At 38.3% G+C, this 12681-nt stretch overlaps 1 protein-coding gene across 1 annotated transcript in view; it reads right to left on the bottom strand.

Annotated features, from left to right (window-relative positions):
- grin3a (glutamate receptor, ionotropic, N-methyl-D-aspartate 3A) overlaps window positions 1-12681 on the bottom strand; it is a 53983-nt gene that overhangs the window by 13542 nt on the left and 27760 nt on the right. The window contains exons 4-7 of the mRNA XM_079365168.1: window positions 11673-12056; window positions 11110-11255; window positions 6581-6696; window positions 3501-3652 (exon numbers count right to left, since the gene is read on the bottom strand). Of these exons, the coding sequence (XP_079221294.1) occupies window positions 3501-3652; window positions 6581-6696; window positions 11110-11255; window positions 11673-12056 (798 nt within the window). The remainder of the gene's footprint in view (window positions 1-3500; window positions 3653-6580; window positions 6697-11109; window positions 11256-11672; window positions 12057-12681) is intronic.

The following is a 12681-nucleotide window of genomic DNA, read 5'->3' on the forward strand; positions in this document are numbered from 1 at the left end:
AGCAAGGGATTATCATCCCCGAACTGAATAATTTACAGGGTAAAAGAATCCCCAAAGTTAAAAACGGCAATGAATACCTTTGTTAAATACTGACTCACATTGTGTTTTGATGAGGAATTAAAGACTTTCAGAGAATTTAGCATTTGAATTACCATATAATGAGTAAAAAAAAAATTTAAACTATTGCACGATCATGCGTATCCTAATTGAGCAATTTGCTTTATTTATTGCAGATTTACATTTTCATACAAATCCTTTTACTGCTGAGTATGAGTACAGCGGCAGCTGCAATGATTGCATTATAAAGTCATGTTGGGGAAAAAATGCATGATGGATTAAACTCCTCATTGCAGTTGTGTGACTTGGTGAGCTGGCTATAATGCCATTTTGGAGAGTGTGAGCTAGAAGTGACATGTTACATCTGGGGAAGAACTTTCGGAATTCATTTGGATAGGAACAGATAAAACATACAGTGGTTTTATCCTTTAACAACAAGACAAGCTTACGGATGATACATGACAGTAATCTAATCTAATACTTAGCTCGAGTGCATAAGAAGCAGCGTAAGTGATTGTGTATCATGCCATTCTGACATTTCTCACAGTTATGGGCACTCCTTGGATCAGCACATTTAAGAATACATGCTATAACTAGTTTTGGCAATGCACACTCTTCCTTATATGGACCCTATAGAAAAATCCTTTTTTAGAGTGATCTTGTAATTCACAGCTCCACTTTTATGTGTTAACCCTCTTTTGTTCAATTCATTAATTTCTTATAGCAAACAGTTTCTGCTAAGACTTCAACAAAGCAACGTGATGTTCAACACTTTGGTGACTATTTATCTCTTGGTAATGTTGAGATTGGCCCTTTCAGTGTTAGGTAGGCTAATTGAATAATGATCATTTATTGGTATTGATTGTATTTCTTTTAATGGGATCATCTTTATAGGGTAACAGGGCACTGGCTAAGTGCCACAGAGTTTGGCTTCCTTAAGGAAGACAATCCATCAGATTTGCCTCTTTTCACAACCTCAGGCTTGGTGCTGGTGCAGCAGTCATTCAGTGGAATAAAATATTGCTTAAAAAAAATGCTGAGCAGTGTTAAACTGAGCCAGCCTAGTCAGAAATTCGGAATGCTAACATCCCATGAATTTTCTGATGACTTAATTTTGACAGCCTATTTGGACTGAGTCAGAACATAACAGAATGTTTATTTAAGGTGTTCAGCTATGTTTAGCTGCAATGCAAGGGTGAAAAAAAAAAGTCTAGAAATCATTGTAAATTGATTTGATCAAGCAGAAGTGTGCATATAATTATCATACTATAGATTATTATTATTATCATCATTATTATCATCATTATGATGTTGTTACATACAGTATAAAATCAAGGGAAGGAAAATAATGGTCAAGCAGCTTTCAGTGCTACCTGTATAGAAAGGTGCAGGCATGATACTGCAGAATGGAATGTACCTGGAGCTATAAATGTCTACACCTGCAGATAGCATCTGTAACACATCTCTCTATTACACAGTGAAAAAAAATGATTTAGTTACACTGAATCAGTTGCACTGCAACTGCAACACAGATTATTGCAATGCAGATGTTAGTTTACATTTATGTGTCAGGTTTTTTTGGTCAAAACACAAGAGGTGCTTCTCAATTAAACATTGTGATGAATAGGCAACATATAAGTTATGTGAAAGGTCACAGAGAAGCCAAGTAAAAAGAAAAAATTGAATAGAAAATGTAAATATAGGAAGAAGATGGGGCAGAGAAGGGACATGAATTCCTTTTGGAAGTAAGTTTTTAATTCATGTATGACAACAGGGAGTGTGCAGTCTGCAGAGAGCGAGGAGACACTTTTGGGAACTCCAGAGCCACAGCTGGGTTGAGAGACAGCCAGGCTGCTAAGAGAGCTAAGTGCTTAGTAATAGAAGCGCAGAATGGACTGGACTGTTTAAGACAGAAGTTATGGGTGACATGGCTTGGTTGGCAGCTGGAGGGTCTGGGGCAAGGGTGTGAATTTGCAAGACGTTACCAAACATGCAGGTCGCACAGGGAAAGTAAAAAGTGGTTAAAGATAAACTGTATGCTGGGGAAGGGTGCTTTCAAGGGCTTTGTAAACATAGCAGAGCTACTTGTGCAATGATGGTAAATTCAAATGAACATTCTAAATGTATTATAGATGTAACAATACAGACTGTAACTTTAAAGAGGCATGACACTTTTACTCTGTCATACTGCAAAATACATCATGTTGACTCTTCTGAGCCATAAAACATGATGTAAATACAAAAAAAAACGTTTTTTCCTTGTTGTTTGACATATGTAAAAACTTAAGATATCCAACAATGGCTTTAGAATTATTTAAATGGAAACAATTATTGTGTAGAAGTTTTGTGTCTCCATTAAAGTGACATGTTCAGAGTCACTCTTACTCTTTCCTCTACACTCCTTGAGGAATTATCTGCATTTTAGCACTAAGTGCTGCACCATGTTCAACAAGAAGAAACAAACTGGCTGAGCTCTGGTGTGCTTGTAACTAACTGCTTTTTGGCTGGAAACAGCTGCCTGCTGCGACTGGAGAACAGGATGATGAAAGCAGTGAGATGGAACTAAAAGGTTGCAGATCAGAAACCAAAACAATGAGACGTGAAAACTTTAAATGAGGTGAGAACTTTGGTTGATTATTTTTCATAAAAGATAGGTTTTTCACAAGGTTTTGTCTTCTTTGTACTAATAATTCGAGACAAAATTAAAGGGGCTGTATTTAACTTTCAAAAATACTGTGATTATAGTGATACTGCATGGCCTTCAGGTGCACTTCCTAATGGCCAAATGATTCATATATAGCTACAACTTACATAGATGTTCACTGTCTATCTGCGGGCTGCAGAAAACTTTTTGCAGGTCTGATTGTTCGCGAAAGCTCCAGGAAGTGTCATTTTATTTGTGTTCTCAACATCCTCCTCACTCCGCTCCGCTTACAGAAATCAACAGTACAAACTAAAAACTCATCACACACTCCAGGTCTTCACCTGCACAGCCAGAGGCCGCCTACCACACACTTCGGTCCGTCCTAGGAGGACAGCCGCGCCTGCCGAGACTCATCTGGAAACATTATACTGGCAAATATCCAGTGTTTCAGGGGCGATGATGTCAATGATCGCTTTGTATGAGAGGGACATCAAGCCACAGGTTACTAATAGTGCAGTTCAGCACTGCTACAGACGAAGTATTTTTGAAAGTTACATTAAGCACCTTTAACATAAGATGTATTGAATTATGCAGCTTCAAACTTTAAATCTTTCGTGTTATTTGCAAGGAAACACTGAAAACACTAGCCATGCTTATGGTGAACCATGAAGCCGATGATTCAACATTCACATTGCTGGTGATATAAAGACAGTGGAAATTCAGGGTCATTTTTAATGTCTATCAATATCTGTCAAAATAAAAAAAAATAAAACAGTGTAACATGTGGTTCTGCTCCTACCTCAGTCACAGCGAAACTGCGCTTCCCGCAGGGCACAACCTTGTACCATTTGTCATGCAGCATGTCCATGAAGCCATCTGACTTGTACTGACTAACAAGCGCCGAGAAGTTTGAGGTGAGTGGAGAGTTCTGAGGGAGGCCAATCCCATAACCTGCCAGTGGAAATAGACAGAGTCATTATTCCTCTGTCAGAGCAACACAATCATTTTCACTTCACCTCAACGTACTGCCATTTTTTTAGTTTCTAGCAGTGCACACATAAGCAGGCAGCCTGGTTCATTTTGGCTAGTGCTTATTGGAACTCAACATTGTCACTCTAAAACAGAGAAGGTTTTTGATATTGCAATTTAATCTCAGAATTTTGTATCATGCCAGAAAAGTGTGACAACATCAGTGAGAGCCAATTATTGAAGAAGCATGCCTTGGTAGGAAATATACTGAATGATTTGTATCCTGACGACTTAAGTGTGCATTAAGTAATTAACAACAGCATTGGAATCTGAGACTATTGTGGCCTGTAATGGGAGCAACCACCATGGGAATGTTATCACAGAGAGAGGAAGAGACTTTCTAAAAGGGCAAGAGATTAACAGACAATAGGGGCTCTAAAGCCGTTAAAAGCTTGAAGATTAAAAAATTGTTCAAAGTTGTGTGTTTGATATTGTTAAACTTAGGGTGGTCTTTCAATGCTAATGGTCAGCTACAATGCTGCCATGCTAAAAGAATCCTTCAAATCTACTGATAATTAAATAACAAACATACTGATGGGTTCAAGAACTCAGATGTGTTTCTATCTAGTACTGACTGATTACTTTGATTTAAAAAAAAAGGTGAAAACCAGTCATCATTTATAAGACAATAAGGAGAAAAGCCCCATATATGTTAATAGTTAGTAATGAATAAACTAAAGGGTAGGAAGTGTGGTTTTATTGAGAGGCCAGTCTAATTAGCAGCTAGAACATTGTTAATAAAAAACATTTCCTCAGTACATTAGAAAATAGGAACATTATTAAATACAGTGGGTACAGAAAGCAATCAGTTCATGCAATTCATTTTATTTTTCATTGATGTACACTCAGCACCCCATCTCATTTTTGCTAATTTATTAAAAAAGAAAAACTGAAATATCACATTGTCATACGTTTTCAGACCCTTTGCTCAGTATTGAGTAGAAGCACCCTTTTGAGCTAGTACAGTCATGAGTCTTCTTGGGAGTGATGAACAACTTTTTCACACCTGGATTTGGGGAACATCTGCCATCTTCTTGCAGATCCTCGCTAATTCTGTCAGGTTGGATGGTGAACGTTGGTGGACAGCCATGTTCCAGAGGTGCTCAATTGGGTTTATGTCAGGGCTGGGCCAGTCAAGAATGTTCACAGAGTTGTTCCAAAGTCACTCCTTAGTTATTTTATCTGTGTGCTTAGGGTCATTGTCTTGTTGGAAGGTGAACCTTGGGCCCAGTCTGAGGTCCTGAGCACTCGGTTCTCGGCCGCATTCATCTTTCCTTCAATTGCAACCAGTCTTCCTGTCCCTGCAGCTGAAAAACACCCCCATAGCATGATGCTGCCACCACTGTGTTTCACTGTTGGGATTGTATTGGGCAGATGATACCTAACCTTGGGCGCTTTAGAAATTCCTTGGCGAGATCTGTGCCTTGCCACAATGCTGCCTCTGAGCTCCTTGGGCAGTTCCTTCGACCTCATGATTCTCATTTGCTCTGACATGCACTGTGAGCTGTAAGGTCTTATATAGACAGGTGTGTGCCTCTCCTAATCAAGTCCAATCAGTTTAATTAAACTCAGCTGGACTCCAATGAAGGAGCAGAACCATCGCAAGGAGGATCAGAAGAAATTGACAGCATGTGAGTTAAATATGAGTGTGACAGCAAAGGGTCTGATTACTTATGGCCATGTGATATTTCAGTTTGGTTTTTTTAAATAAATTTGAAAAAAAAAAAATTCTGTCAAGATGGGGTGCTGAGTGTACATTAATTGGAAATTAAATGAACTTTTTTGATTTTAGCAAATGGCTGCAATGAAACAGAGTCTGAATACTTTCCGTACCCACTGTAGATGCAGCTTCTTCTACACTTTACTGCTAAAACTCTGTATATAAGTGAATTAATGAATGATTTAAATGTTTATTACACCTCTGGGAATTTGTCTTGCAATGAGAGCGTAACACAATTTCAGTAGCAAGTTAAATAACGTGCAGAGTACCAAGTACATTATGTATAATCAGAGCTTATCAAGCTGTACAAGTACAGTAATGCCTTTTTATAGTCCTCATCCTGGGAATTGTGTACCTGTGCCCTGAAGTCAAGAGTTTATACTCTGACCAAAGGGGATGCAGAGGGTAAGCTGTAATCTTGTTGGCTAAATTCAATGTGTACCGGTCTGTTAGGTCAGAGAGAGTTGCTGCTTAGTTCAACAACCTTGTCCAGTTTGTTCTTGTTTTGTACGTACAGTGCTTGTTTTTTTTTACTGACACCTTAATGCCTCATACTCTTGGTTTTGTTCTTCATGTCATAGTTTCCTCGTCATTATTAAGCCGAAGAACAGCATTGGTATATTTTCATTTACAAAGCCACACTGAAACTTCCATTTGCATTCGTTTAATCAGTCTCCTGTAACTCATCAACAGCTGGAATGATTTTGCTTCAATAGATGGCAGCTCTACCAAGTACTCAGGAGTCGTTAATAATCTGATGGAGCAGCTTTCCCCTAGTTTGCGCCCTGGTCATGAACTGACTCTCAGTACACACACAACTGTTTAATGATTTTGTCTGCCTGAGAGAGTTCAAAGCTCTGAAATAAAACTGTGTAACTAACGATTTAAATTGCTGTTCCGAAACAGAATTTGTTTTATATATCTCAGCTGCTTGTTTTTGTTTTGAAATGCTCCTTTTTTATACTGTCATGTCTTTTTTGGAATGGTTTAATTGATGTTTTCTTTCATTTGAAGCGAACTGCAGTCATGGACGTTACTCCACTGAAGAGACGACCTGTATCTCAAGGGGCTTCTTTGTCAAATAAGCTTAAATAGATATGAAGAATTATATTTCTAAATGGTCACATTACCTTCAATTGCAAAGGGTTTTCCGACTGTTAGTGTCTTACAGTCTGCATCGATGGAGACTTCATAATCCAGTAGAGCTTTGTCCATAATGAATGCATCCAGTTTCTGAGGGTCAGCCCTGTAAACACACAGAGAGTAGATACATTGCAAATGTAGATGTAGTAGAAACAAGTGGCACATTCACTTTGTACACTCTGTACAGAAACAAAGTGTTTCTTCACACACAAACTTTAGAGATTTCCTAATCCACACCTTCAGTCTCCTGACAAACCTACTTATAGACCGATAGTGAGGAGATAATATCTTTTAGATTTTACATGTAAGACATCATTTAAAACAACGGCTTGATGACATCAGAGAAATAAATAAAAAAAACAACCAGCCGCCACATAATATGTAAGGACATGCCGTCGACAAGTTAGTTAGCTTCATTAATCAATTTCTGCATTTAATCCTCATGGACTACTTTTAGTGTGAAATCTAGTATCTACATATTTATTGAGCATGTTTTTCCCAACTCTCAGTAAAAACTGCTCTCGTTCTCAAGTAGGTTCGCTTTTTGGACTCACTCACACTCATGTCCGTGGCTGTAAAAGGGAATGTCACTGCATTAATTGTGCATTGTGTTTTTATATTTTTAATTTCAATTGTATATATTTGTAATAGCTTCTTATATTCATTATTGATGTCCTTGTGTTTTGCTTTATTTCCTTTGTCAGGTGTTTTGCCCCAAAACACCAAGACAAATTCCTTGTCAGTGTAAATGTTGAAAAAAAAAAAAAAATATGATAATGATTATGATGGTGGCGTGACAACTCCTGGATTTTCCCTGGATAGGTGTATACCTACCCATTCCACTGTACTCTGTTTGTGTCAGTTCTTTAACCCGACCTTCCGTCCTATCCATTCCTTTCCTCTCATACATCCAACCTCTTCCCTCATCCCTTCACCTTGTCTAATCCGAGATACAGTCTTGGCAAAGATCAGCTCGTGTGGATTTACGCCTAAGGCGTGAGTCTCCCTCTGCCCGGCCTTTTGTCCATTCTCTCAGTCTTCATCATAATCATTATCTTAACATAAATGTGTCATCATTTAGTATGATCTGTGTGGTATGGTCCTTGTTAGTAAATATAGCCTTCGGTAATAAAACTAATTCTACTAAAGAAACTTTTCAACATATACAATTTGCAGTCTCTCATTGGGCTGATAAATAACAATTAATTGGTTACTCAAATAAATATACTCACAGAAGTCCATTTTAGACAAGACGATGATAAGTGAATGATGTTAGAGCAGACCGTTGGCCTGAAATGTTCCTTAAGTGACCATCTGATGGATGACTGGACAGACAAAATGATAGATACTCTCACAAATGCTTTGTGAGGACAAATGTTACTGTAGCTCTAACACAACACATTTTGTCTGCCTGCTGGGAACGAGCCACCCAAAAACTTGCATTTTAAAACAACCCCCTGAATTTCACATGAAACATTTATCTTTAACGCCTCCTGGGACAGAATAAATTTTACTTAACATGGTCGCCCCACTCCCAGTATGCTAACTCTGACCCTTGTTTTTTTTTCAATTTATGTCCTCATGTCACACCCTTGAACTTGCAAGGGCAAGTGGAAGTATAAGAACATTAACATTAGTAAAAACACCAATACTGTTTTCTCTACCAGGGCACGAACTAACAACTCTTCCTTCACGTCCTTCTGTGTCTAATAGGGGCACACAGAATTGTAGAGTCTGGATTTTGAGCATGTGATGTGTATTTCTTTCCACTTTTTAGAACATTTGTATTTTCAGCTGCATTGACCAATTATAAATTGGCAGGCTTCAGAAAATGGAGGGAAAAAAAAACTCTGTGTGGCAAGAATAAAGAAGGAAAACTTTCAGAGCTCTGACTTACCGACGTTCATGGGCGACATTCTACCCATAATTTATTTGCCTCTATAAACAGATATCTACTTAAAAGTACAGTCAATAATCAATTCCAGATCAAACTTTTTTACTTTGGTGGCACACATCTGTCTGACTACCTGAAATGCATCAGCAATGATTGGGCCAACCTCCATTCAACAAATGGGTGTTTTCAAAATTGTTTGCATCGGCTCTTGATAACATACAGAAGCTGATAAAGATCTGCATCTTCATGTTGTTATTTTAGGAAATTTAGTTTTTGTTAACTGGTGTGTAAATTACAATTTCTTTTGCAGCTCATAATGCTGACGGAAGCCTGTGTATCTCTACTGTTGCACCAAGACTCAACAGATGAACAGCGATATTATTGGGCCAAGGCAGTGTTTTTTTCTGTGCAGACGTCCTGCCACACGGAAAATTAAGTTTTCTGGCTTCACCAGAATTGCTGAAAAAAATTTAATTTGTTCCCAGAGGCATATAATATCAATGAGACAATGATAAACAATGATTACTGATGGTTTTCAAGATTGAAACAACTGTTTCAGTTTTGTTTCTAACTGTGATGTAGTTTTTCAAACAGATGGTTCGATGTCAACCATGCAGGAAGATAACTGGCGCTAAACCATTGAAATTGCTTTGGGCAAGAAAGGAGTTCGATAGGGCATTGGTATCTGACAACCTGGAATGAGAAATTGTTGGTGGCACATGTGGGCCATGTTCAGTGTTTAAGATTTGGAACAAACAAAGTCCAAAAACTATCAAAAAAACCAATCCGAAAAATGCTGCAGGAACACAACACAACAATAAAAGCTGTTGACTTGTTTTGCTTCGTGCTTCTGAGTACTTTAGAGTGCAATCACTGAAAATGGGAAATATCTGTCATCATTGCCTTGTCTGAAGCAGATACCGTATATTGCCATTTGGTCTTACACATCATTTTCCCAAACTTTAACTGGTCATATGCTCGGGAAATTACTGACTGTCTGCCAGTTTCTGGCAATTTACCTACATCTCTCCCTCCAAGTCCCTTATACAGAGGTAAGATATTAAGTCACAACATTCCCAGCAAGGTTTTAACAAATCAACTCTGAATGTCTTTACTGACAACTAAAGCCCAAGTGAATACAAATTCGTCAAAGCCTTTTTTAAGATAGTCTGTATTTTTCACCACTTATCAAGGATTGTGTTTAAAAATCTACAGAGGACTACCTGGCTGTGCATTATTACAGGATGAATCAGACAGCAGCTTATTGTCCTCACTCTTTTCCACCAATATTGTTGTGTGTTTAAAATGGGAATAGTACCATGCTACCGACTAATTCCTCAACCAATATGTTTACTGCACAAGTCCCCTTTTCTGCATTGTCTTCATGCAGTTATGCTGGTAAAAGTAGTGGAATCATGTATTGCCAACTCAATGGCACACAATCGAAAATGCCACTTTAATACAATGCAATCGCTTTTGTTGAAACAGAATTGACGAAAATACACCCTGAAATGTGGGGTTACAACCAACAAAACACAGACCTTAAAAAGTAAGCACAATTATTTTACAAGTAAAACCTTAATATCAATAAGGGTGTATTGTGTGTGTTAGGGTGTGGTTGTGACTAAGTTGGTAGATTTCTCGTCTCTCAACCAGAACGTCAAAGGTTCAATCCCTGGCTCCTTCAGTAATATGTCAGATTGTGTCCTTGGGCAAGACACTTAACCTTGAATTGCTACCTGCTTCGTCAGCGGCGTTTAAGTATGTATGACTGGAATAGGTTACTTCTGATGGTCACTTGACTATTTGCCATATAGAATTTTGAATCACCATTAAAAACAAGAAAAATAGTCATGATCAAAATGTGACCATGTCACAAACAAATTAAATCCCCTTGAAATATTTAAAAAAATTAATTATTTGAGTAAAACATAACATGTCTCTGCTCTGAAACCATGCAATCACTTTAATTGCATAAACACATTTTTCATTATTTGACATTAAAGTGTCCAGTCACTCACTTCCCTTGGGAAGTTAACCTAGAGCAAAGCTGCAATTCAGCACACTTTTATGGTGTTGTAAAGTGTCATGATCAGTCTTTGAAAATTTCTAAAGATTACAAGTCCCTTGAGCCCTCTCATCATTTTACAAGCACAGTCAAAAATCTTGTTTCGTCCATTGAAATTGTGTTCTACCCAGCCTAGGCCTGCATTCCAGCTGCTCTTTTTTCCCCACTATATTCTGCAAGGCTCCACGGGGATGCCAGTTGAATGTTGAAGCAGCTTAGGATGACAGCAATGGCAGGGTAAGGAGGAGTGTGAGATGTGAATGCAAACAAGAGAATGACAGCTTTTTTTTTTCTTTTTTTCTTTCAAATTTGGTCTTCTTTTGGACTTATACAACAACTTTACTTTTTTATGAGAGATGATCTATTTTTGTTTCAGCTAATGATGACAGCAATAGATAACTCGTTGAATAGGAACAAAATATAAGAGGACAGATGACAGTTGTTACAGGCTTAGTGACAACAACAGCGATGAACATACAAAGCAGGCCCTCTCATGAGTGTGTACCTGAATGCATAATGTCAGTAGCAATATGTATAGTATAAAATTGCCTTACTTGAGATTATGTATGCCATCTGGTGTTGCTGGGACATTGTATCTCCTCATGTACTCGTGCATCTCAGGGAAACTCTTTTTGAGATAGTCCTCTGCACTGCTTTCTCTCACTGTGGCAAATCGAAATCCCTGAGAGGGATGGTGCAACTGCAAGAAAGAAGAATGAACCCAAATGTTACCTTTAGAATGCTTTCAAAGAGCGTAAATATTGACTTCTATTGATATAAGTCATTTTTATGTGTTGTTTCTTTTCTCTTTATAAGGGGTTTTATGTCTTTTCTTTCTTTTTTTCTTTTTTCATCATGGCTTGCCCCTCACTTCTGATTAGGAGAATTGGTGGGTTGACAAACTACATTAATTTCTCCAGGCTTTATTTCCAAAACAGCCTTAAAAAGCCCCTATCTGTATGTCTGTGATCAGAAATGCAGAACCTTACCTTATTTTATATAATACTACTTAAACATTTTAAATTAAGGAGCTCTGTGTTAATATAAAGATGATTAAGAAAATATGTTTCATTGCTATTTAAACCCTATTAGCAGCATATCAGTTACACATTCATACCTTTGGGTCATGTATCCCCGACAGTTGCTCATAGGTTTTCTCCCCGACCATGACAGCTGCTAGATTTGCAGTGTAGGTGGACAGACAGAACAGACAAAAGATGGCCCAGAGATTCATCAGCAGGCGGCCTGTCCAACACTTTGGTGGCTTAATAGCCACTGTTCTCCCAAAAAGAATTGCGTAGCAAACATTGAGTGCTGATGAGAAGGAGAACACCCGGTCGCGGTTGCGTCCACGTGGTGTCATACCAAATGGGCTGTGCCACTCATACAGGGTGAGGAAAACAGCTGTGACATGGAGGGAGACAAAGATTCCGAGCCACATGGACCAGTGGAGAGGCCACATGAAGGCACCAATGGGGGCTGCTGTATCACGAGTGCGAACCTGGGCAAGAAGAGACACAGGTTTGGAACATATATAAGGATATGATTTTGAAGACATTATCAGGTTTCGTAGAGTTCTCATAACCTCTTCCCCTGTTCTTCCTGTCCAGCCCTTTCTCCATTCACATACACAAATCCTCTGTTCCAACCACCACAACAACTAGCTTCCTGTTTTACCTGTGTCTACCTGCTTTGTTCTTGCCTTTTCTTTTCTTTTCATTCACAATTTATCAAAAAAGTCTGCATGTTATCATCTGTGTGGGTACGGGGGGGAGGAGGTTGGGGGGTGGTTTGAAAAGAATTAAATGTCTTTTAGTTGTTTTCTTATGTTGCTGTTGTATCAGTGTTGGGTTTTGGTACTAAATGACAATTCAGTTAATCATAATACATATATTTCAGTGTGGACGTTAATCACGTTAAGGAGTTTTCCAAACAGGCAAAAAGGCAAGATAGGATACTGAAATTATTGGAAAGTTATTGCAGAAATTAAATATAAAGTCATTTCAGTGAGGGTCAACCTACAATCTGTACAGTTACCCGTTCAAACCATACAGGGCAATTGCAATATAATGCAATAAGATAGGGCTTGCAGTAATAAAGCTCTGCCATATTGATACTGACCACCA

Source organism: Symphodus melops (genome assembly GCF_947650265.1).
Source record: "Symphodus melops genome assembly, chromosome: 16".
In the NCBI taxonomy this organism is placed as follows: Eukaryota; Metazoa; Chordata; class Actinopteri; order Labriformes; family Labridae; genus Symphodus; species Symphodus melops.